The 25692-nt window shown below is 44.4% G+C and overlaps 1 protein-coding gene across 3 annotated transcripts in view; it reads right to left on the reverse strand.

Annotated features, from left to right (window-relative positions):
• PLA2R1 (phospholipase A2 receptor 1) overlaps positions 1 to 25692 on the reverse strand; it is a 143885-nt gene extending 118193 nt beyond the window's left edge. For all 3 annotated transcript variants that reach the window (XR_011022833.1, XM_068245646.1, XM_068245645.1), the window contains exons 1-4: positions 25563 to 25692; positions 19657 to 19830; positions 14267 to 14431; positions 1075 to 1188 (exon numbers count right to left, since the gene is read on the reverse strand). Coding sequence is in view for 2 of the 3 variants with exons in the window: in XM_068245646.1 (XP_068101747.1) it covers positions 1075 to 1188; positions 14267 to 14431; positions 19657 to 19830; positions 25563 to 25638 (529 nt within the window). In the remaining variant the exon portion in view is untranslated. The remainder of the gene's footprint in view (positions 1 to 1074; positions 1189 to 14266; positions 14432 to 19656; positions 19831 to 25562) is intronic.

The raw sequence follows: 25692 nt of genomic DNA on the forward strand, positions 1-25692 counted from the left end.
TCTCCTATGTTGCTGTTACTTACAGTAGGTAGTAGAAATCTGACAGAAGCGACAGGTTTTGGACTAGTCCATCTCTTCATAGGGGATTCTCAGCAAGGCTTTTATTGTTTATAAAGATCTTCCTTAAAAAGGATTATAACAATGATGCTGGTCAGCTTCCCTGCTCGTTAAACAGTTTTTTGGCAGTTGGACAGAGCAACTGCCATTCACTATGTGCTTTTGAAAATAAATAAATCCCTGAGAATCCCCCCATGAAGAGATGGACTAGCCCAAACCTGTCGCTTCTGTCAGATTTCTACTACCTACTGTAAGTGACCGCAACATAGGAGAAAAGTAATTTATGGCTCATTTTACTCTGGAAAAAACGTACTTCTTATTTGTATGTGTTTGCTCATATTTTAAATGTAAAAATTTTTCGCCATAGTGCCCCTTTAAAAGTACATTTAAGTATCATATACAGTGCTTAACAAAGATGCCTGAACAACAACACGGACTATTGAGCATCGAAGCCAATAGTTTCAGAAACAACGGCACTTTTCATCCATCCAACAGAAAGCAAAATATTAAGGGGCAATGTGGTGGTTGTTTTTGGCATGGGTATTTGGGTAAGCAATGTGATAGGGCGAGTGTTCGGGAAGTGCCAGTAACTGTCAGTAGATGACTAGTAGAGCAAGTGTGTGGCAAGTAATCAGTAAGTGGCACTGGGTGGCAATGGGTACTGGGGACGTTCGGTTAAGCAGGGAGACTTTGGCAAGCAGAAAGAGTGATATAGTGAGTGGTGCAAGTGTTTGACAAGCAGTTGCAAGCACTCCATTAGGCGTATTGGTAGGTAGGTTAGTATTATGCGTGTCCGTAAGAAAATTTGTGTTAAGCATAGTGGTAGGTGGTTTGGTGTTTGGGGGGAGGATAGAAGGGTACTGTCAGAAACGAGAAACGGTTGCTACCCATAGCAGAATATAGGTTAGGTTGGGAGTCTTGGGAGAAGCAGATATTACCATATGAGTCTTGCCTCCTGATACTTGGCACCAATTCAATATGTATACAAAAAGTATGAAAACAAAATATACACTGTACCTGACGCTGAGTTGACAAAGGCAAAGGGTTCACCATCAGACCACTGCCAACCAGCCATTGGGTCCAGCTGATTGAGGCCAATCCAGAATGAATATTTACTAGCATTTGGGTTCTCTGCATGTAAACAGAAATGATCAAACATTGAAATATATGCAAATACTAGTCCTGTAATTTCCCTGTAAATAGTCTCAGAATCAAAACTGATAGTTGCCGGCTGGGATGGTTGGCATACTGGCAAGCACTGTTACCATACTATGCCAGCCTGTATATTATGGACAAATACAGCTGTATATTACTAATCAGAACTAGAGTACACAGTGTTCCAAATTATTATGTAATTTGTTTTTAAGTATCATAAAGATTAGATATTTTGTTTTTCAATTAATCTCATTGATGGTATTGTGTCTCAGGGTTCTTTTGATCACCGAAAGAAATGTTTGTTGGACACCTGTGATAATTTGCCTGGTGAGCCCATTTAAAGGAAAAACTACTAAAGAAGGACATTCCACATTATTAAGTAGACCACCACATAGGAAAGAAAAAGGACATCTCTGCTGCCAAAAAGCATGAACTAGTTGAACGCTTTGGACAAGGTATAAAAACCTTAGATATTTTACCAAAACTACACCTGAGATAATTAGGCCACGACTGACGTGACTTAGTGTGGCACTGGCCACACACCATACCATTTTTTAAATATCTGTTCAATTTAAGAATTGCAATCAATTTTTTCTGACTGATTGTAACATTTCAAAAATATGACCAATGTACCACACACCTATGTTCAATTTTTCCTCAATTATGATACAAATGATTGGAAACTCTGAGAAAATTGCTAGGGTGTGTATATTAATATATTGACAATCCAACACACACCATACAATCTTTAGTAGAAATTGAAGAGAAGTACCTGGCATTCCGTATCGATTTAAATAGAAAAAAAAATTGGGAAATCCGATCGGATGAAAAAAAAAGCTTTAAATTTTTTCCAAGAGATACGATCACTTTTATTGAATTACTGTAAAATCGGATCATTTCATTGTATCGTGTGTGGCCACCTTAAGCCTGTTACCGGGGCTGATCACAGCAGAACGGTAGATGCGGGAGGATGGCGAGGGACTCAGATGTGCTTAAGGGGCTGGAGGAAGCCCCGAGTAAGTATTGAGTCATGCTTTTATTGCAGCTCTGGATAACTTTAAGCATGATTATCGTACTAAAAGATGTAGCTGAATCAGAGCACACATGGGGTTCATGCAGATAAATGCAAAATGAGAAAGGTTTATGCAAGACAAATAAGTCAGATTAAGAGAACAGCTGCTAAAATGCCATTGCAAAGCAGCAAACAGGCATTTGAAGCTGCTGGTGCCTCTGGAGTCCTGTGAACATCAAGGTGCAGAATCCTCTGGAGGATTGCAATTATGCATAAAACTTCTATTCAGCCAATGCTCACAAGCAAAAATGGCTGCAGTGGGCCGAGAAATTAATGAACACTAATTTTAACCACTTAAGGACCAGCAAGTTTTCTCATCATCGGTGCTGCGTGGGCTCTACAGCCCGCAGCACCGATCAGGATTCTGGCCAGGCGATCAGACTTCCCCCCCTTTTTTCCCCACTAGGGGGATGTCCTGCTGGGGGGGTCTGATCGTCGCCGGCTATTACGGAGTAGCGGGGGGGCTCCTCAAAGCCCCCCTCTGCAGCCATTTCCGCCCTCCCTCTGCTCACCTCCCTCTTCTTCTTCATCTGTAATGCGCAGGACGGAAGTCCGTCCTGCGCATCCTAGGATAGGCTTTAGCCTATCATATGCCGGCGATCCCCGGCCAAACAGAGGCCGGGGATCGCCGATCTCCTTTACGGCGCTGCGCAGCAGCAGCGCCGTATGATGTAAACAGCGGGGATTTCTTCCCCGCGTGTTTACATTTCGCCCGTGAGCCGCGATCGGCGGCTCTCCGACTGTTCACGGAGACAGCCTCCGTGAACTGGCGTTTCCATGCTATACCACTAACGACCCGCCGACGCCTATCGGCGTTAGGCGGTCGTTAAGTGGTTAAACAGTCTTGTTTACTGATGAACGCCGTGCAACCCTGTATGGTCCAGATGGATAAAGTGGTGGATAGTTCATGGACGGCCAACATGTCCCAACAAGGCTACAAGGTCAGAAAAGAGGTGGCGGAGCAATGTTTTGAGCTGGAATCATGGAGAGAGAGCTAATGGGCTCCTTTAGAGTCCTTGAAGGTGTCAAATATCATCTGAAAAACTCAATAAAATTTGTCTATAAAAAAAAAAGAGAAAGAAAGAAAAAAAAGAAAATGACCTCTGGAAAGTATGTGGAGTTTCTGACTGACCTCTTGCTTCCATAGTACAAAAAGAATAACCATTTTTTTCATAATTTTTGCAAATTACAGAGGCAGAAGAGTCTCAATCTTCTAACTGTAATATTAAATACTTAACGCAGGAAGAAGTAAAGGCAAGACTAAATAAATTAAAAATAGACAAGGCACCTGGCCCGGATGGCATGCATCCTCGGGTCCTAAGAGAATTAAGTTCAGTTATAGCTAAGCCCCTTTATCTTATCTTTTGTGACTCTCTTGCAACTAGCAGAGTCCCAGTGGATTGGCGTACAGCCCACGTTTTCCCATTATTTAACCAGCTGAGCGGTCTGGACGAGCTCAGCTCGTCCAGTACCGCCGGAGCCTGCCGCTCAGGCCCTGCTGGGCCGATTTGGCTCAAGTAAAAAGCAGCACACGCAGCCGGCACTTTGCCAGCCGCGTGTGCTGCCTGATCGCCGCCGTTCTGCGGCGATCCGCCGCGAGCAGCGGCGATCCGCCGCGAGCAGCGGCGAAAGAGGGTCCCCCCAGCCGCCTGAGCCCAGCGTAGCCGGAACAAAAAGTTCCGGCCAGCGCTAAGGGCTGGATCGGAGGCGGCTGACGTCAGGACGTCGGCTGACGTCCATGACGTCACTCCGCTCGTCGCTATGGCGAAGAGGGAAGCAAAACAAGGAAGGCCGCTCATTGCGGCCTTCCTTGTTTATTCTGGGCGCCGGAGGCGATCGGAAGAACGCCTCCGGAGCGCCCTCTAGTGGGCTTTCATGCAGCCAACTTTCAGTTGGCTGCATGAAATAGTTTTTTTTTAATTAAAAAAAACCCTCCCGCAGCCTCCCTGGCGATCTTATCAGAACGCCAGGGTGGTTAAGAAGGGCAAAAAATCTGATCCAGGAAATTATAGACCTGTAAGCTTAACATCAGTTGTATGCAAACTATTTGAGGGGTTATTAAGAGATACTATACATGACTTCATAGTAGAAAATAATCTTATTTCTCAGCATCAACATGGGTTTACTAAAGACAGGTCCTGTTTGACTAACATGCTCAGCTTTTATGAGGTAGTGAATGCTAATATGGATATTGGGAATGCTGTAGATGTGATATACTTGGACTTTGCAAAGGCCTTTCGACACGGTTCCCCACAGAAGTCTGGTGCAAAAGTTGAGGATGCAAGGACTGGGGAAGAGTTTGTGTGCATGGATAGGGAACTGGCTAATGGACAGAAAACAAAGAGTTGTGGTCAATGGATCGTACTCAAAATGGGAGACTGTTAGCAGTGGGGTCCCACAGGGGTCTGTACTGGGTCCAGTGCTCTTCAATTTATTAATTAATGACCTAGTAGATGCAGTAGTGAGCAATGTTGCTATTTTTGCAGATGATACAAAATTGTGCAGAATTATCAACTCTCAGGAAGATAGTGTCATATTGCAACAGGATCTGGATAGGATGGCTATATGGGCACATACATGGCAGATGAAATTCAATGTTGACAAATGTAAAGTCATGCATTTTGGTCGTACCAATGGTCTAGCACCATACAAAATAAATGGGATACAGTTGGGAACATCAAACTTGGAGAAGGACTTAGGAGTACTCATCGACAACAAGTTAAATAATCATACTCAATGCCAAGCCGCTGCAGCTAAAGCGAACAAAATTTTGGGATGCATTAAAAGGGAAATAAAAACTCGAGATGCTAGCATAATATTGCCCCTGTTTAACTCTCTAGTAAGGCCACATCTGGAATATGGAATTCAGTTCTGGGCACCACATTACAAAAAAGATATTGCAGTTTTAGAGCAGGTACAGAGACGAGCTACAAAATTGATACGTGGGATGGAAGGTCTCACTTACCAAGAAAGGTTAGATAAACTGGGTTTATTTAGTCCAGAGAAAAGACGCCTTAGAGGAGATCTAATTAACATGTATAAATACATCAGAGGGCAATATAATAGCTTGGCGGATGAGCTTTTTGTCCCTAGGCCTTCTCAAAGGACTAGAGGACATGAGATGCGCATGGAGGAAAAACGTTTTAGCCATTTATTTAGGAAAGGGTTCTTTACAGTAAGAGTGATTAAGATGTGGAATGCATTGCCACAGGAAGTCGTTATGGCAAACTCTATACCTGCATTTAAAGCAGGGGCGCCTTTACCGGCTGTCACTACAAGCGGGTGCCTGAGGCGGCATGAAGAGAGGGAGGCGCCGGGCACGCTGCTGCGGAGGGTGGTTTGACTGTGTGCGGCTGATTGCCGCTATTAAAATCAGCTGCTTGTCGGCGGCGATCGTGGTTTATTTACACCACGTGGTCGTGGTGCTCTGCCGCTTATATGCACGCCCCCCTCCCCACCCGCCCAGGCCCAGCCAATAGAGTAGCTGGAAAGTCTCGGTGGATAGTCCCGCCCACTCCACCTCCTCCAAATCGCCTTGCCCGCCCACCACCCCTCTCCCTAGCAGCAGCCGCAGTTTGTTTACTGTGTGTGTGTGTGCGATGCCACCTCTAACTCCGCCCCCTGCCTGAAGGCAGCGTGACTCTCCTGGCTGGCGCCGCATGGATGGGAGGACAGGAAGATTGCACGGCTACTGTGTCTGTGCCCCCTGCTGAGCCCCCCCTTGGCCGGCCCGGCCTTGCATGTGTACTGCTCTCTCTCTCCCCCTCCCGGACCCCCCAAACAAGTGGCTGCATTAGGAGTGCTGTGCTGAGGCAGCTTAAGGTAAGCCCATGCCCATAGTAGGCTAAAGTTGTGATCACTTCTTGCTGCTGCATTAATAAAAAAAAAAAAGTGGACCTGAACTCTTGCACAGGACAGAAGGAAAACTTGGAGAGATGCACCCTGTATGTATTTAGATTTAGCCTGTTTCATGCCCCCTCATTTATTACTAATCGCAAGTTGTAATTTGACCCTCCCTGTGTCACCTGACTGCCATGCCATGGCAGATAAGCTCATTAGAAAGCACAGGATGTTAACAATATGTATGCTTCCATGAAAGCAGGAAGTAGAAAAAGTGATGATTTATTTTAAGATTTGTATCAGCTGTAACAAAGAAATGTTTTTTTTAAAGTGTACCAGAGACGAGCAGCGTCTTTGGTACAATACTTACAGTAGGCTTCCTTAAACACGTTAGGGCTGCTCGTCCTTTGCCATTTCCCTGGGTGACTCCAGTCACCCATAATTGTCCCCGAAAGCCTGGCCGAGTTGCGCTCAGTCACACATGTGCGGCCCTTCCAGGTGCGCTCCTGTCCCTGGGCGGGATCGGTGCTTGCGCAGTACAAGTACAGGGACGGGAGCACGCCTGGCCGAGCCACACATGCACGATGGAGTGCAGCCAGGCTTTCGGGGACAACTGCAGGTGACAGGAGTCACCCAGTGAGATGGCGAGGGACGAGCAGCCCTAACAGAGCTTAAAGGAGTTATCCGGCCAAAAAAAAGAAAATAAACGCTACTTACCGGGGGCTTCCTCCAGCCCCAAGCTCCCAGCATTCCCTCGCCGCAGCTCTGTCCCGGTCCCCAGCGATGACGTCAGGCCGGCCTCCAGGTTGGCCTGTACTGCACCTGCGCGAGCGGCGCTGTCAATCACTGCCACGTGGAGCGGACTGCGCAGGCACAGAACTACTGCGCCGTCCGCTCCGGCCCACGTGGCGGTGATTGACAGCGACGTTTGCGCAGGCGAGCGGCTGCGGGCAGAGCTGCGGCGAGGGACATGCTGGGCGCTTGGGGCTGGAGGAAGCCCCCGGTAAGTAGCGTTTATTTTCTTATTTTTGCCCGGATAACTCCTTTAAGGAATCCCCAGGTAAGTATGGAACTTGGGACGCTTCTCATCTCAGGTTCAATGTAAAAATTATTATGCTGTTGCCTATCTTTAAGAGCAGAGAGGACATTCTGAGTTCAGGTCCACTTTAAAGTGTACCAGAGATCACGGTTTATAAAGTTTTTTTTTTTTACTTACCCTGGGTTTCCTCCACCCCCATAAGCACGGTTCTTCCCTCGCCATCCTCCCGCAGTCCTCTGTTTTAGCGATAATCAGCTCCGGCATTTGGCTCAGTGATGTCTGCCGGGGTCTTCTGCGCATACACAGAAGGTCAGCACTGATTACCGCTGAACAGAGGGCAATGGGAGGATGACGAGGGATTCATCCATGCTTATGGGGCTGGAGGAAGCCCCAGGTAAGTAAAAAATGTTGTAATTCGTGATCTCTGGGGTCACTTTAAAGGAGAACTGTAGTGAGAGGTATATAGAGGCTGCCATATTACGGTAATTTCCTTTTAAGCAATACCAGTTGCCTGGTTATCCTGCTGATCATCTACGTCTAATACTTTTTGCCCTAGACCCTGAACAAGCATGCAGCAAATCAGGTGTTTCTGACATTTTTGTCAGATCTGACACGATTAGCTGCATGCTTGTTTCTGGTGTGATTTTGCAGGCAGATAGCTTAGCAGGGCTGCCAGGTAACTGGTGTTGCTTAAACAGAAATCAATATGGCAGCCTCCATATACCTCTCACTACAGTTCTCCTTTAAATGCTATTGTAAACAAACAGTCCCAGGATGTGTGATGCTGGGAATACACAATAAGATTTTTCAGATTTACTGTCCGATCGATTTCCATTCACTTCTATGAGAAATCGATCAAAAAAACGATTGAAAATATAGTATAATATTGTGTGTGTGTGTGTGTGTGTGTGTGTGTGTGTGTGTGGGGGGGGGGGGGGTGTTTCATGTGGCTGAAGACTGGGGGGGGGGGGGGCGCCACAGGTTTTCTCGCCTGGAGTGACAAAATGGCTAGAGGCGCCCCTGATTTAAAGGGGGCTTAGATGCTTTCCTTGCGTTGAAAGACATCCATGGCTACAATTACTAGCTTATGCCTAATGATGTTGATCCAGGGATTTTATCTGATTGCCATCTGGAGTCAGGAAGGAATTTTTCCCTTTTGGGGCTAATTGGACCATGCCTTGTGGGGTTTTTTTCGCCTTCCTCTGGATCAACAGGGGTATGTGGGGGACGGGCTGGAGATGTACTTTGTACTGGTTGAACTCGATGGACGTATGTCTTTTTTCAACCAAAATAACTATGTAACTATGTAACTATGATAAAATCATCTTCATGAATGACAACATACCATCTCATGCTGCAAGGAATACCTACTGTATGCATCATTGGCTGCTATCAGCATAAAAGGAGAGAAACTCATGGCAGAAAAATAATTTATAGCTGATTTTACTCTGGGAAAAATGCACTTCTTGTATGTATTTTAAATGTTCTTTTTTGTGTGGTTCTTTAACATGTTACTTGACCTCTTAAAGAGACACTGAAGCGGAAAAAAATGATGATATTATGATTTGTATGTGTAGCACAGCTAAGAAATAAAACATTAAGATCAGATACATCAGTCTAATTGTTTCCAGTACAGGAAGAGTTGAGAAACTCCAGTTGTTATCTCTATGCAAACAAGTCATTAAGCTCTCCGACTAAGTTAGTCGTGGAGAGGGCTGTTATCTGACTTTTATTATCTCAACTGTAAGTGAACTGTTTACTTTTTCTCTGCTAGAGGAGAGGTCATTACTTCACAGACTGCTCTGAAAGAATCATTTTGAATGCTGAGTGTTGTGTAATCTGCACATATTATAGAATAATGCAATGTTAGAAAAAACACTATATACCTGAACATAAAAGTATGAGAATATTTTCTTTGCTGCTAATCTTCTAGAAATTATTCATAGTACACAACCAATTCATTATATCATTTTTTTTTTTCGCTTCAGTGTCTCTTTAAAATGTTTTTAAATGAAATAGCGTTTGATCTCACAAAAAATGCTGCAAATTCAAAACATTTACCATTTTAGGTTCTTTACGGCCTATAAAATGCTTTGAAACGCTGTTGTTTGTAATAATTTGGAACAGTGCAGTTTATTTTTGAAAAACATACCGTTATCATTGGGAGGTTTGTTCAGTAACATTCAAATTATGCTCTTATGGTTTATGACTCCAAACATTATGCTGACTGCCACATTATGCTGACTGCTACTTGCATCGACTATTTATGAAAATTAGAGAAAAATATCATTTGTATAATCATTTGAAAGGCAGTGTAGAAAAATCAGTACTGTAATCTTCTACCAAAACCCATCTTAGCCACAGGAAGTAAGGAGAAATCTGCGAAGAGGTTTTGCAGCAAAATATCATTGTGGCATGAAGTTCAGCTCTATCTGTGTATAGAAAAACTTACCATTATGTAACAACAGTTAGGGTTGGGTATACATAAAGAGGAAATAGGGTTAGGCAATAGTAATGACAGTTAGAAATTGATAGGTGGTTAAAGTGAACCTAAGCCAAGTAAAATTTTTTAAAATAAACACAATGGACATGCAAATTAATATTACATACATCAGTTACTCTCAGAAGCTGACCGTTTTCTTCTTACGATTCCTTCTATTTCTGACAAGATTTTGTCAGAACTTAAATATATCAGATGCTGTCAGTTATATATCAATTGCTTTCAGTTATAACTGAAAGATCAACTGATGAGCAAGGTAATGTCCATGTGTCCTTATGGCTCAAGTGGGTGATGTTACAGTTTAACAGTGTGCTGACCAGGAAGCTGTTATGGTGTAATGGCCATTTTCAAAATGGAGGATGGAGAATTTAATTGATCAAAGTGAACAAACAGGATGCGGGAGAAGAGAAAGAGATTGAGGAGTAGATTACACGGTAGGTATGTATGATGTGTGTATGTTTATTTTGCCTTTTAATTTTCAGTTCATGTTTGCTTTAAAGAGACTCTTTGGGATCGGTTAAAAAGGGCGCCTGTAAAAAAAGGGCGCCTGGTGGAGCCTATATTTATATAAATTCGGCTAAAGCGAGGGCGCCTAGTGTAGCCCATGTAACATCGGTTATAAAATACATCACGGTATAGCCAATTGATGTGCACACCGGTTATAACGGGATCTGTCACTTTTCTTACACAGGGGATCCCTTTTATATAACCCATATATTTTTACCTATATCTGTTCACTTCGGTTTTGAAAGGGATCCTAATTCCTTGTCTAGCCCATGTTAATCAAAATCATTTATGAAACGGATCCTTCATTTTGGTTATAAAAGGGATCCCAAAAGGGATCCCTTTGTTGTACTCCTTTTTTTTTTTTACTGCGGCTATAAAAGGCCAAATGTTTAGCCCATATTTGTTCTCTTCAATTATGAACGTGATCCTTCTTTTGTTGCCCATGTGAGATAACTTCGGCTAGAAGGAGGACGACAGGTTTAGCCGATATGTTGTACCTTCAGCTATGAAAGTGAACCGATTTCTAGCCAATAAAGGCTACAAAATTTCACTTTTTATAGTGTAAGGTAAGATATATAGGCTACACAAGGAGCCCTATTACACGCCATATCCATACATGGGCAACACTAAAACCCCATTTCTGTAGCCGAAATTAATAGATATGGGCTACAAAAAAGGATCACTTTTATAAGCGAAGGTACTGTATAGGCTAAACCAGCATAGCCGCCTTTATCACATATTGGCTATATAACTGGATCCCTTTTATAACCGAAGATAATATGTATGGGCAAAACCATGTGCCCTGTTTAATAAACGAAGTACAAATATATGGGCTAACAAAACTGATCCCTTTTTTAACTAGTTAAGACAAATGGGCTATCCGGGGGCGTTTCTAGCCCATATTATATGGGCTACATTACATGCCCTCCATATAGCCGATGTTATGATAACTATAAAAACTCGGGCGCCCTTTTCAACACCTATTTGCCGATATTTTCTAATTTAACATTGAGGTCTATGGAGGCGCCCTTTTCATACAGGCATGCCGGGCGCCCTTTTGAAATAGACCCGACTCTTTAACAAAATTGTCAGCCTTATTTCTCCTATAAGTTCATATACCTGTTCTAATGTGCTCTGGCTTACTGCAGCCTTTTCTAGTTGCACTGTCTCTGTAATATATCTTATCTTCTTTTCTTTGTCAAGCTTTGTGGACCCAGAGAGGAAGGAGCTGCCTCTGCTGTGATGGGGACAAATTATGCACGGCCCCTCCAGGTTCACTCCTGTGTGCTTTCTTTATCTCTCACTCACAGACAGGTCCTTGCTCTGAGTCTCAGCGTGTCTGTGAGGCTGTGAGAGGAGGGAGCTTCCTGTCACATGCTGACAATTTGTTACCCAGACACAAGTGCAGAGTCCAGACTCCTGGCTCAGCTCTGTTTATAAGAAACCTCTGTGTTTATAAAGGAGTCTAAGGTTTCTTGTCATGCTTCAGTGGCACAGAGCCGCAGAGGCAGAAAGTAAAACTTTTTCTAAACTTGTACATAACATCTGAAGGCTGCATTCACTGTGTAATAATAAAAACTTGTCATGCAAACATAAGGCAGTATACATCCTGTTTCTTCTGTTTCGGCAGCCATTTTTATTGTTTACAAAACAGTTTATAAAACTGTTATTTTATCGCCAATATTGTGGCAGAGAGCAGTGAAAATGTCACAGAGGGGGCTAGGAGATGTCCCCGAACAGGCTGATATGTTTATTTATATAACATTTCTTCAATACAGATTCTCTTTAAGGGAAGGTTAGTGTTATCAGTAAGACTTTGAAGGTTAGGTGCCAAAACCAAGGGATAAGGATAGGTGATGATAAGACTGGGTATCAAACTGGGAATGGATTAAGGTGGAAAAAAAGGGGGAATATTATGCATTGATAGGACGGTTAGAGTTAGGTGATGGTAATGAGGATAAGAGACTCTGAAATCTCCCTAAAATGAGGTTTTTATTTTAAAAACATCATTTACATTATAGTCCGACTTAAAACGCCGCAGAACCGCGGCTGAAATCTCCATGACTTTCTTGGACGTGGATTTTGCTGCCGCCTCTATGCGTGTCAATCAATGCGTATCTCCGCCTCTCCCCCGCCCCTCTCAGTGAAGGAAGACTGAGAGAGGCGGGGGAGAGGCGGCGATCGGTGCGGATTGACGCGCATAGAGGCAGAGCTGCGCTGCCTCTATGCGGAAGTTGCCTCCGTGTACCCCCGTGAGTTTGGGGTGATCGAGGGGGTTTTCAGCCGCGGTTCTGCTGTGTTTTAGGTCGGACTATAATGTTAATGAGGTTTTTAAACTAAAAACCTCATTATAGAGAGACTTCAGAGTCTCTTTAAGAAATTGCTAAGGGTGGTTGCGATGAATGGTAAGGGAGGTGAGATTCCTCAACAAAAATGTGAAGGTTTAGGTTAGGTGGTAAAAAGGAGATGGAAGGTTAGTCCATGATAAGAGTTAGGTGTCAGAGAGGTGAACGGTTTTGGTTGGGCCAGAATAAGGCGGGTTAGATGATGATAAAGGTTGAATGCCGAAGAGGAGGACAGTTAAGTCTGGGCCACAATAAGGAGGGTTATTGTTAAGCAATCCTACAAAGGGCTAATGGCTAGGGTAGAAGCTGAAAATGACCAACACAGGGAAAGAGAGATAAAGTATATTGAAACCCGCTCCTAAAACCCCATCCACCAAAAGGAGACGTATGTGGGTAAATATCTCTCATAGAAACACAAATAACAACAACACCAATTAAAAACTGTCCAAAACTAATAAAGAAAAAAGATTAGCTGGGATTCCACTTTAAAGAAAAGTAAGAAAAATATGATGTATTCCATCTTAATTCCATATTAATCAAAATGGCAGTTGCTTGGCTTCCATGCTGATCCTTTGGCTTCAATAATACTTTATTGGATTATTTTTTTTTATATATTTTGCCCAATCCAATTCACTTTCTCTCCTAAAGGTGGCATACACGTATAGATTTACAGCAGTTTCGACCATCAGATAGATTTCTGTCAGATGTCTGTCAAGTCTAATCTGACAGCAATCTGTCTGATGTGTGCCACACCCTAGGAACAGATTTCCAATAGATTTCAGAATGAAATCTATTGGAAGTCTATCTAAATGCATTATTGGACCATTAGATCCAATGCAACTCGATCTGCTACCACCAGCAGATCGACCTAGATTTTTCATCCTGTCAGATAGATCAAATCCATTGAAATCGATCGCAAATCGATCGATCGTTAGATTTTAAAGAATTGATTTCTGATTGATCGATTCTATAGAATCGATCGATCGCTGAACTCGACCAGTGTATGGGCCCCTTAAAGAGGAGCTGTTAGGTATAAGGTCTCAGAGAAAATAAACACATATATCAGTAGCTAAATATTGGCTGCACTTACATTACATATGCATTTCACTGTCCACGTTTGGATTTCACAGAATTTGTATATAGTATATGCAGAGAATGATGCTCCTGACAGCCCATGGCAGGTTCCATGTTTGTGAAGCCAAATGTGTCGTCATGTCCTGCCTGCTTCCTGATCACAGAGGAGCTCGTACAGAATAACACAGTGTGCAGTGAATATTAATGAGCCATGTGGCTAGGAACAATAGCGGACTCCTGCAGTGTACTCTGCCCCGAGATTTATCTGTGCTGTGGCTGGACTGAGTTAGAAGCTGCTGAAACTTGATCCCGTCTTCTCCTTAGCAGCCGAGGGGAGGGCCCCAGAATGCTTTGCAGTATGGAATGCGGCTTGCGTCCTCCTTAGGAGCTTAGCTTTGCTGATAAGCACACATCAAATGTAAGAGAGATTTTTATCTTTAGTAATGCCTTTTTGGCTTCTGTCTAAACTGTTTAACACAGGAGAATAGAGGTTTAAATTAGCTTCTGCAGCCTGACAGTTACTCTTTAAGAGGCAAAGGATCTATGCAATGGCCAGCGAAGTAGCATATTTATAAAACAAAGCCAAGATTGGCACCTTGTATATATTCCTCAACTCAGGTGAGGATTCCTGTAACGTTCAATGAGAAGCAGCTCGCTGAAAGGATTTGTCTACTTACGGGCAATGTACTTGTATTCCTCCAAGTTTGTGATGCTCAGCAGATCTCCACCTTGAGCCTGACAAGAGCTCCGGGCTTGACTCCAAGGGAGGAGGGCGTTCCAGTTGAATTGGTAGCAAGCTTTTGTGACCTGGTTCTTTTCCCATAGTGCATTGCAACCAACATCTAATGGCAAAGCAGATCCTTGCTGATTATCACAAAAATCACAAGCATTAGTGAGACAGAAAGTATTTAAAAAGCTAAGTTCAACCAAAAGCAATTTTTTTTAGTTATGGGCAGATATTAAAACATTGATTTACCTAAAGGTTTTTCTTTAAAGATGGGCATTCTTATGAAATTCACATTTGTAATTGTTTAAAGCGGGATTGTCAGCCACACAATCAAATTCCATTTACCCACTGCTCTGTGTTTATTATGCAGCCTACAACCTGACCCTGCATTGCAAGCATTCCAATCTAATCATAAATGTTTCTGCTGTAATAAATCTTATCTCAGTCAGCTTGGCTCTATTTGGTACATTGCTGACGAGAAGGAAGCTTGTCATCTCCCCTCCCACATTCCCACTTCTCACTGATTGGCTGAGGGCAGTTAAATGTCACACGAGGCTGAGAAAGGAAAGGCTGCTGAAATCTGATCTGTGCTGTGCTCACATGTGTTTAAAGCAAGCTAGCTATGACAGTGCAGTTTCCAGGAGAAAAAAAAGAGTAAGGAAGGAAATTACATCAGGATTGGCTTCAGTCAAAAGAAGTAAAAATGGAAAATGCCAGGAACAGGTTTCTCTTTCTTTACAATATAAAATTCACTGAATTCAAAACATGGACAGTACATTACATATGTTATGTAAGTAGAACAAGTATTTATCTACTTATACATGTGTTATTGTTTTTTTCCTGGGATAGTGTGGCTGTCCCTGCTTCTTTAACCATTTCAGCCCGCAGGGATTTTTCACCTTATGCATCAGAGCAATTTTCACCTCCCATTCATTCGCTAATAACTTTATCACTACTTATCACAATTTATTGATCTTCATCTTGTTTTTTCCGCCACTAATTAGGCTTTCTTTGAGTGGTACATTTTGCTAAGAATTATTTTTTTTATAAATGCATTTTAACAGGATTAATAAGAAAAAAATGGAAAAAAATCATTATTTCTCAGTTTTCGTCCATTACAGCTTTAAAATAATCCACGCTACCATAATTAAAACCTATGTATTTTATTTGCCCATTTGTCTCGGTTATGACACCATTCACAATTGTCCCTATCACAATGTATGGCACCAATATTTTATTTGGAAATAAAGGTGCATTTTTTCCATTTTGCGACCATCACTATTTACAAGCTTATAATTTAAAAAACGTTCGTAGTATATCCCCTTCAAATGCATATTTAAAAAGGTCAGACCCTTAGGTAACTATTTATGTCTTTTTTTTTTAATTGTAATTTTTTTTTTCCATTAAAAATTTTACTTGGGTAATATTTTGGTGTGGGAAATAAACAGTTAATTTTTAATGTTATTATATGTGTAAATTGTAATGTAAAAAATATATAGATGTAGTTTTACTATTTGGCCACAAGATGCCCACCTTGAATTTTTTTCCCCCTCCTTGTGCTTCTCACTAACCGGAAGTACAAAGGGGATGCGGAAATTTTTCCGGGCAGAAAGACTGAAGCCTCTAGTTAGAGTGCTTCGGTTTTTCTGCTGGGGAGACGGATCGGTGATCAGGAACTATGTTCCCGTTCACTGATCCCAGGGCTACAGGGGGACACCACGGGGGCGCACCCGCGATCGAGGGCGGCAGAAATAGTTAAAGGAATACCGAGGTGACATGTGACATGATGATATAGACATGTGTATGTACAGTGCCATGCACACAATTAACTATGCTGTGTTCCTTTTCTTCTTTCTCTGTCTGAAAGAGTTAAACATCAGGTATGCAAGTGAAGGTTTCTGTCCAGTTGGTACTTGGTCGGACTATAGCTTTACCCTCACTGATAAGGAATTACAGCCATAAAACACTTTTAAAATTGCAATTTCTTAATAACAATGACTCATGTGTCTATGCCATGAGTTCATTAGTAAATAACAAATATCGAATAAGACAAATTTAATCAGTTCAATCAAAGCAAGAACTCTATCAATCCTGAGTTGAGTGTGTCTCGTAGTGTAGTATAGGTAGCAAATTCTCTCAGTACATTTATACGCATGTTATGTTCAGGATCAGGTCGGACACTAGTCCATTTTCTGAATTATTAAATCTATTAACTGAATATGACCATGTGATTTTGCAAGGACTTTGTAGGAATCAGTGTGAATGAAATTGTGCTTATCCTTCCCATACTTTGTTAGAAGTTTCTGTTGTGGAGTATGCACCATATATGAGTTCCTCCAAGCTGATTTTGTTAACTTTTATGCTGGGCATACACGGGTCGTTCCGGCGGCCGATTAGCTGCCGGATTGACCCACGCTGCATCCCCGCTCGGATCGATTCCCGCTCGTCCCTGCCGGCGCTTCTTATCACCCGCTCGATTCGCCGCTATTGTCCGCCTGCGGGGATCGAGCGCGGAATCCCATCAGGCTCGATTGATAATCCTCCCCTCGACGCCGTGTATGCCCAGCATTAGAGAGCCAACCCTGATTTGTAGGTTATCTTTGTGGGTTATTTGTGGGACTTATCTGAAAAAGGAAACTTTTTATTTGCATGCTGAGATAAGCTTGTTACTGTAGCTAAAAAAACAAAACAAAAAAAAAAAAACCTTCTCACAATACCGCTGGCACTGACTGCAGTTAGGCAAAGTTATCCAAACTAGGTAAAAATAAAATGGGGATGTATAGGGACCTATTTTAGAAAAAAGTGGGGTTTACATATATTTTTAGGGCACTATTTTCTTAGACTTTTTGGATGTTACAGCCCCCTTTAATCAGTGATGTGTAGTTGTAATGAAACAGCAACTTGAAGCCACACATTGCTGATAAGTATTATGGCCCGTCCTCATTTTCTATTTTTTCTTCCTTGAGAAAGAGGTACTTGTGGGACTCTGAAACACTGGATCTTTACAAAAACATCTGAAATGTATATTAAAAGACAATTAGTTAACACATTCTTGCAATGCCTTATATAAGGTCACATCTGGAAAGCAGCTTATTCTGTGCTTACCGTAAGAAGTATGACAAAGAACCCTCCTTAGTTTTATAATCTGCATATCTTTATTTCATATACTATCAAATCTCAAGATCAGGTTTTACGGAACAATCCCAGTTATGTAAATATAAAAGAAAACTCACACCCACACTCTTTGTAGCCCTAGCTTAGGTTTATGTATTTTTAATGTATTGTGTGAAACGTATCATAATCTGCAATGCACAGAGTTTTGCACATGAGCCATGAAGTGTTCATTAGTTTAATCAGGAGCGGCTCTAGCCATTTTGTCACTCCAGGCGAGAAAACCTGTGCGGGGAGGGGGGACAGAAGGTAGGGACAAAGTGGGGCAGGAGTTGGCACAATGGGGTCAGATTGAGGAAAGGGAGACAGAGGAAGGCACAGCGGACAGAGGTGACACATGGGGACTGAAGAGGCACATGGAGACAGAAGGAGACAGAAAGGGAGACAGAAGGAGGCACAGGGAGACAGAAGGAGGCAGAGGGGGACAAAAAGAGCCACAGAGAAACAGAATAAGGCACAAAGGGGCACATAAGGAGGCACAGGGGGACAGAGGAAGGCTCAGGGGACAGAGATGGCACATGGGGACTGAAGAGGCACATGGAGACAGAAGGAGGCACAAAGGGAGACAGAAGGAGGCACAGGAGGAAAGAAGGAGGCAGAGTGAGACTGAAGGAGGAACAGGGGGGCAGAAGTAGCACAAAAGGACAAATAAAGGCAAAAGGGACATAAAGAGGCACAGGGGGATAGAAGGAGGCACAAAGGGGAACAGAAGGAGGCAGAGGTGGCACATGGAGAAAGAAGGAGGCACAAAGGGAGAGAGAAGGACAAACAGTGTCAGACATGGCACAAGGGACTGAAGAAGGCACGAGGAGACAGGAGGCACAAAAGGGACAGAAGGAGGCGCAAAGAGGGAAAGAAGGATTCACAAGGCACAGAGGTGGCAGCTGCCTGCAACTTACGCTAAGTAGATGCAGCAGAAGCAAGTAATAGAACACCCACGGGGGTGGGGCTTAGTCCAGGGGCAGGGCTTGATTTTGGGGCGGGGCTTAATCCAGCAACACGGCGCCCCCCCAAGACCAATGGCATTCCAGGCAATGGCCTGTACTGCCTATGCCTAGAGGTGCCCCTGTGTTTAATCAACTGGCTGCTTGGGTTTGCACTCAGCAGCAGTCTATGTACTGTCTACACTCCTCCACCTGCTAGCATCCTACTCAATAGGCAAGTGTCTATGTGTCTCTCCGTGTGTCAGTGCTTTTTAGCGCGCGCATGTGCAGGGACAAGACGCAGAGACACTGCCGAGAGCCGGAGGAGGACGGAGGAGGACAGGGCCAGAAGGGGCAGTCGTGTGTGCGAGCGGTAGGCGGGTGTGCGCGGGTGGATTACTGGCAGACCTACCCCGTTTTTAGATATAGGAATTGTATGCACATGCAGTTATTGATTGCAATATAAAGCACCGGCACCTTATGGAATCATGACTATATATATATATATATATATATATATATATATATATATATATATATATATATATATATATATATATATATATATAAAAATCACTCATCTTTTACTAGTACCTATGGTCATACACTTATGAGGGCTATTATAGCCTTCTCTTGCGCACTCGCGCATGCGCAGTACGGAGCAGCCTGTCTTCGGGAGAACTCAGGCTCCTGAAGATTGCCGAAGCCTCCCGCGGTGGAAGTGAACAGTCTTCAGGCCATCGGTCAGACAGAGACTACTAACGGGGGAGCCAGCGCAGGAACGACGGGACCAGGAGAGGAGAGTCTATAGGACCCAGAGCCTTCACTCTGCTTAGGTAAGTTTTGTTTTATCACTTCAGACTCACTTTAAAGCACACCTGAACTCAGAACTGCTTCTCTGCTTTAAAAGATAAGCAACAGCATACTAACCTTTAAAGAAAAACATTTCTGTGTTACAGCTGATCCAAATCCTGCAATAAATCTGCAGTGTGTCTACTTCCTGCTTTCATGGAAGCAGACATTTTAACATCCAGTGCTTTCAAGTGAGCAGTCAGATAACACAGCTGAGGGATCAAATAACAACTTGTGATTAGGCACAGATGAGGGAGAATCAGACAGGCTAAACTCTCTAAATACATACAGGGTGCATTTCTCTATGTTTTCCTTCTGTCCTGTGCAAGAGTTCAGCTCCACTTTCAATCTGTGAGATGTATGTGAAAAGATATCATATATACATATTGCTTACCAGCACTGGGGCAATAACCCCATCTTCCGTCCCGGGCATATGACAAGGTGGTGGCACACCAGGGTATTCCATCAGACCTTCCATCTTTAGTACATTTATGGTACAAGGTGTTGTTGAATTTAAATGGAAATACACATGGCCATCCCTTACCATTCCCCCCAATGGTATAGATTTCTGAAAGACAAATAAAACTTATGTTAACAGAGACGATATTTTTTTTTCATACACAGCTTTTCCAATAGGACAAATCATGGAAGTGCAGATAGTTGGTTTGGTCATGTAATCGAGCTCTAAGGGTCTGGTTGGCTGGTTGTGATCACATGATCACTTGTCACTGCAGTTTCCTGTGTTAGCCTATGCAGGAAGACAGAGGCGTATCTACAGAGGTGCAGGAATGGCATGTGCCATGGGGTCACTGCTCCATAGCGTCTTTGACCTATATAGATTATATAGATTTTAGTTTTTATCCGGGGGGAATCCTTCTGCCTGGTCACATTATTTGGTGGGACAAGCTGCTTGTTATTTGGGGTATATAGCATGACTTATTGCCACACTTCATTCTTACAGTGTTAGTTATAGGCACTGCTCTCCCTAGCTATGCCTCTGGAGGCATAAAAGAAAAAGGTCATGGAATGGTACGTGGGAATCAACAACTCATTCCTCTGAATTAATACACTACTCAAACACTGGCATTTAAAGGGAAGGTCCAAGCAAAATAAAAAAAATCAGTTTCACTTACCTGGGGCTTCTACCAGCCCCATGCAGCCATCCTGTGCCCTTGTAGTCACTCACTGCTGCTCCAGTCCCCCGCTGGCAGCTTGCCGAGGTTGGCGGGCCACATTGCGTGCATTCCCGATAGTGCAGGAACATTAACACATACATTTTTACGCGTTACTGGTTTAATACGTAAATTTTTACGCATTGCACCAGTAACGCATAAAAATGTATGTGTTAATGTTCCTGCACTAGCAGGAATGCGTAAAAATTTACGCAATGCGGCCCGCCGACCTCCGAGGTCGGCAAGCTGCCAGAGGGGGACTGGAGAAGCAGTGAGTGACTACGAGGGCACAGGATGGCTGCATGGGGCTGGTAGAAGCAGCCCCAGGTAAGTAAAACTCATTTTTCTATTTTGCTTGGACCTTCCCTTTAACAGGCTGTGGCTTATTATTTAAGGTAACTCATACAGTTTTAAGTACTGTCCTAATTAGTACAAACCAACATAACGGTTAACTATGTAGTTCATTCAGTTTCTGCTGAATAACCATGACCTCAAATAACAACCATGACAACAGTTGCCTTGTTGATGGGCAAGTGCCTCCGTACTGTGGATCCAGCAGCTGAGGTAAACCCCGCTGTATAGCTAAGTACTTACCTTGCAATGCAGGGAGATGGATCCAACGATGTCTCCCTGACGACAAACGGTCTGCCGATTCATCTTCTGGCTGTCAGGTATGTGTGATGTTACCCGACGGGTGAGACGAGACTTCAAGCGATCGCGGTACTTTTCGTGGGAGTCGTTGGGGTTAAAGATCCGATCCACACTGACGGACGCTAAGCGGCATTCGAGTGATCATGTGCCTGTACCCACGTTCTGAGAGTAGGTAAACGATCAAACGGAAAATCGTAGGAAGAATCGCGAGGTGGGTACCCATGACCTCTATGGGCAGCATGGTGGTGTAGTGGTTAGCTCTCTCACCTCTCAGCATTGGGTCCCCGGTTCGAATCCCAGCCAGGGTGAATTCTGCAAGGAGTTTGTATGTTCTCCCCATGTCTGCGTGGGTTTCCTCTGGTTTCCTCCCACATCCCAAAAAACATACAGATAAGTTAATTGCCTTCCCCCTAATTTGGCCCTAGACTACAATCCAGTGGCATAGCTATGGAGCTATGGGCCCCGATGCAAGTTTTACTTTGGGGCCCCCCAAGCACTCTATACATCACAATTGATACGGCGCACCCAAACCGGCCAATGGCAACTACAGTGTCAGAGGTGCAAGAAGAGGATGAGGAACAGTTTGTTAATGATTACCACTATTCAAATCATCTATAGAAGTTATTATTATGAGCACAGGACCAATAGAGAGCTAATACTGTGGTTAAGGGGTGGGCTTCTCGGGGCCCCTCTAGCCCAAGGGACCCAAAGCGGTCGCAACCTCTGCACCCCCTTTTGCTACGCCCCTTCTACAATCCATACACTACACGGTATAGACATATGACTATGGTAGGAATTAAATTGTGAGCTCTGAGGGACAGTTAGTGACAATGGGCTTGATTCACTAACACAAATAGCGCAAGTAACCTGCTGTTACTCGTACTACTTAACCCTGTGCACCTTAAAGAGACTCCGTAACAAAAATTGCATCCAGTTTTTTATCATCCTACAAGTTCCAAAAGCTATTCTAATGTGTTCTGGCTTACTGTAGCACGTTCTACTATCACCATCTCTGTAATAAATCAACTTATCTCTCTCTTGTCAGACTTGTCAGCCTGTGTCTGGAAGGCTGCCAAGTTCTTCAGTGTTGTGGTTCTGTGATGCATCTCCCCCCTCCTGGCCCCTCTCTGCACACTGCCTGTGTGTTATTTAGATTATGGCAGGTTCTCTTTGCTCTATTATCTTTTACAATCTGGATAAATCCTCCTCTGAGCTGGCTGGGCTTTCACATACTGAGGAATTACATACAGGCAGAGCTGTCTGCACTCTGCAGGAAGAAACAGCCTGACACTTCAGTGGAAGATAGCTGCAGGGGGAAAGAAACACACAAATGATCTCTTGAGATTCAAAAGGAAGGGTGTATACAGCCTGCTTGTGTATGGATGTATTTTCTATGTGTGGACATACTGTACATCAACCTACTTCCTGTTTTGGTGGCCATTTTCTTTGTTTATAAACAAACTTTTTAAAACTGTTTTTAACCACTTTTAATGTGGCGAGGAGCGGCGAAATTGTGACAGAGGGTAATAGGAGATGTCCCCTAACGCACTGGTATGTTTACTTTTGTGCGATTTTAACAATACAGATTCTCTTTAATGCACGCTATGCGCGCTATTGGCAGCGCTATTGGCCCGTGGTCAGATGAGCGTCGCTATGCCCAGCATTTGCGAGCGCCTGTAGCTAATGCTGGCTATTACCCACTACTGAGCACACCGAACATCCCGCCCTGGACGCCTTCGGGTCCAGTAACTGTAAAGGAAGTGATCCTGGGCTGGCACTCTGGCGCAATAGACTGCCTGTCAAGTGATGCCCACCACTGACCCCCCCCCCCCCCCCCCCCAAAAAAAAACTGCAAAGTTTTTGGCAGCATAGCAACTCACCTGCTTCATTAGTCCATCTTTATCCTCACAGGGGCACCTCTTCTCAGTGACCCGACACATATTATTATGTAATGACATGCGCCAGGTCACTGAGAAGATGGGGCCAATGAGGGTGAGAATGGGGGAGCATGGACTAATGGAGGAGCGGGCCAACCAGGAAAGGTAAGTTGCTTTGCTACCAAATACTTTGCAGTACAAGTCAGGAGACCTGAAGGACTCAGGGAGGGGCCTTCAGCACTCCGGAGCCCTGAGGCAATTGCCCAGGTTGCTCCTCTGGTAGAGCTTTCCCTGAGTGAATATGCTATTCATGGCCTCTGCTTGCCATTCCTTGCAAGGCTGACCCCATTCAATTACACTACATGCACAGACAGGGCCGGCGCTTCCATAAAGGCAAGGGGGACAATTGCCCCTAGGCCCCCAAACGCGGCCAGGCCTCCTGTGCTGCCGGACCCCGAAACTCCCCCTTAACTCTGACATGCTCCCCCGGCTACTGCACAATAACAGCATTAGTTTCTCACCTGTCTTGATGGCTGGCCTGCTGTTTTGGTGGTTTCAGGCTTCCCATTTTCATATCTCTCTGCCTGCCTCGTGACCGGCGCACGTCATGATGCAACATGCGCCAGATCACAAGAGGCAGACAGCAGGAAGAAGATGGGAGCAGTGCCGCCAGGACAGGTGAGATACCAATGCTGTAGTAGTGCAGGGGCCCTGTGGAGCACATTAGGGTTAAGGTAGGGGATGGGGAGGCGGCAGCTGGCTTGGGGGCCCTGGGGGCTGAGTTTGCCGGGGGGGGGGGGGGGGGAGCAGGTTACTTTTGCCCTGGGGCCCCATCGGGGGTTGAACCGGCCCTGTGCTTGGAGCAGCACTGCACTGCTCTGACAAATGTATACTGCTTAAAAACACACGATTGGTTTGCACGATGACCAGGGGCCCCGGACCTCTCTCACTGGCCGGGGCCCCAAGGCCAACATGCGATACCTGGAGGGGAGTGCAGGTGGGCCTGGACCTCTCACACCCAGGCTCTGGACCTCTCACATCCAGAAAACCCACCAACACTGCCTCCATACTGAATGCTAAATTCAACACACACAAGCAATAGAGCACAGCAGTACATGCATCCAGCTACATTTAAGTGGTCAGCAGGTGCTCCTCAGCCAATCAGGATGCACTGTCATACACCCTTTACCTGCCATGCCACATCTAGCAGCCATTAGCATTCAAGTGGGAGGCTTCAGTTGGACGCCATCGCAAGATTGCGTCGCTAGCAGGACCGCCCCGTGCAGGCATCCCTCCCACAGGGGTCCCTCCCTAACCGCTCACCTGTCCACCATGTCCTAGAGCTGAAAGAAAACGTTTAAAAACACACGATTGGTTAGCACGATGACCAGGGGCCCCGGACCTCTCTCACTGGCCGGGGCCCCAAGGCCAACATGCGATACCTGGAGGGGAGTGCAGGTGGGCCTGGACCTCTCACACCCAGGCTCTGGACCTCTCACATCCAGAAAACCCACCAACACTGCCTCCATACTGAATGCTAAATTCAACACACACAAGCAATAGAACACAGCAGTACATGTATATTGCTATGAGTTAACAAATGGCATAACAGCGCAGTATTTGGTAAGCCCAAGCCAGGCTGAAATCCACATTACCCACTCTATATACAGTATGTTGCAGGCACAACACAGGGGTCCATAGCGAATTCACTATTTCTCCTGAGTTTTCTCCTAGGGGATAATTTTTCAACTTCCTTTAAAAATAACTTTCTAGCACTCTGCAATTGAAAAAGTACCAAAAAGTAGGTGAAAATGTACTAACAAAATTATTTTAAGCTTTTCTTGCTTGCTTGTGTTTTAACCGCTTTCAGATGACGCTAATTGAAATGTACGCCCTGTTTGGAAGCTGTTATCCCTGCCAGGGCGTAGATTTCACTCACTGCCGCCATGTGCTCTCGCCACTACCGCTGATCACACCACTCTGTCCCTCGCCGCAGCACACTTGCCCAGCTGTTGGTATGACGGCAGAGCTCTGTGAGACAGTCAGGAGGCAATTTCATTGGCTCCTGACCATGTGATCACTGTGAGCCAATCTCATTGGCTCACATTTATTCACAGGGTCAGGAATCAACTCAATTGGCTCCTGACCGGCTCTCACAACAACGCCGTCATAACGGAGGCAGATTGAGTGGACTGGGGTGACGCGTGAGCGGCGTGTTCGGCGGTAGCAGCGGTTCCATGCGGCGTGATGTCGGCGAGCCCTGGTTTTTAGTACCAGCGGTCTCTGATCCTTAAGGGGCCAGAACCGCTGGTACTGAAGTGGTTCAAAGGCATTTTATTGACAAAGTGTGAAAACATCACCTAGGAGAAAAGTGGATTGCATATGGACCACATTGTGTGCTTTTCCGTACATAACGTGTGTTGCATAAGCTAAATGTTACATGCACTATCATTGCGTGCAAAGTTTAATGTAGTTTCGTACATCCAGTCCCATGTGTGTTGGGCTTCTTTGGACAGCATTACATAGTGCAAAGTAACCCTAAGACTGGAAAACACGAGAAAATAAACTACTCAATGCATAATTCTGTTAGCTGCACTCACTGTTTGTAGCACAAGTCACAGAAAGGAAGGGAAGTAAGAATCCGACTAGGATCAGAAAGCCAGCCATGCTGATCATCGATTTGTGGTCACCGAACTCCAGATCATGACCCACAGCAATCCCAGCTCTGCC

The sequence above is a fragment of the Hyperolius riggenbachi genome, chromosome 7 (assembly GCF_040937935.1).
Source record: "Hyperolius riggenbachi isolate aHypRig1 chromosome 7, aHypRig1.pri, whole genome shotgun sequence".
Classification (NCBI taxonomy): Eukaryota; Metazoa; Chordata; class Amphibia; order Anura; family Hyperoliidae; genus Hyperolius; species Hyperolius riggenbachi.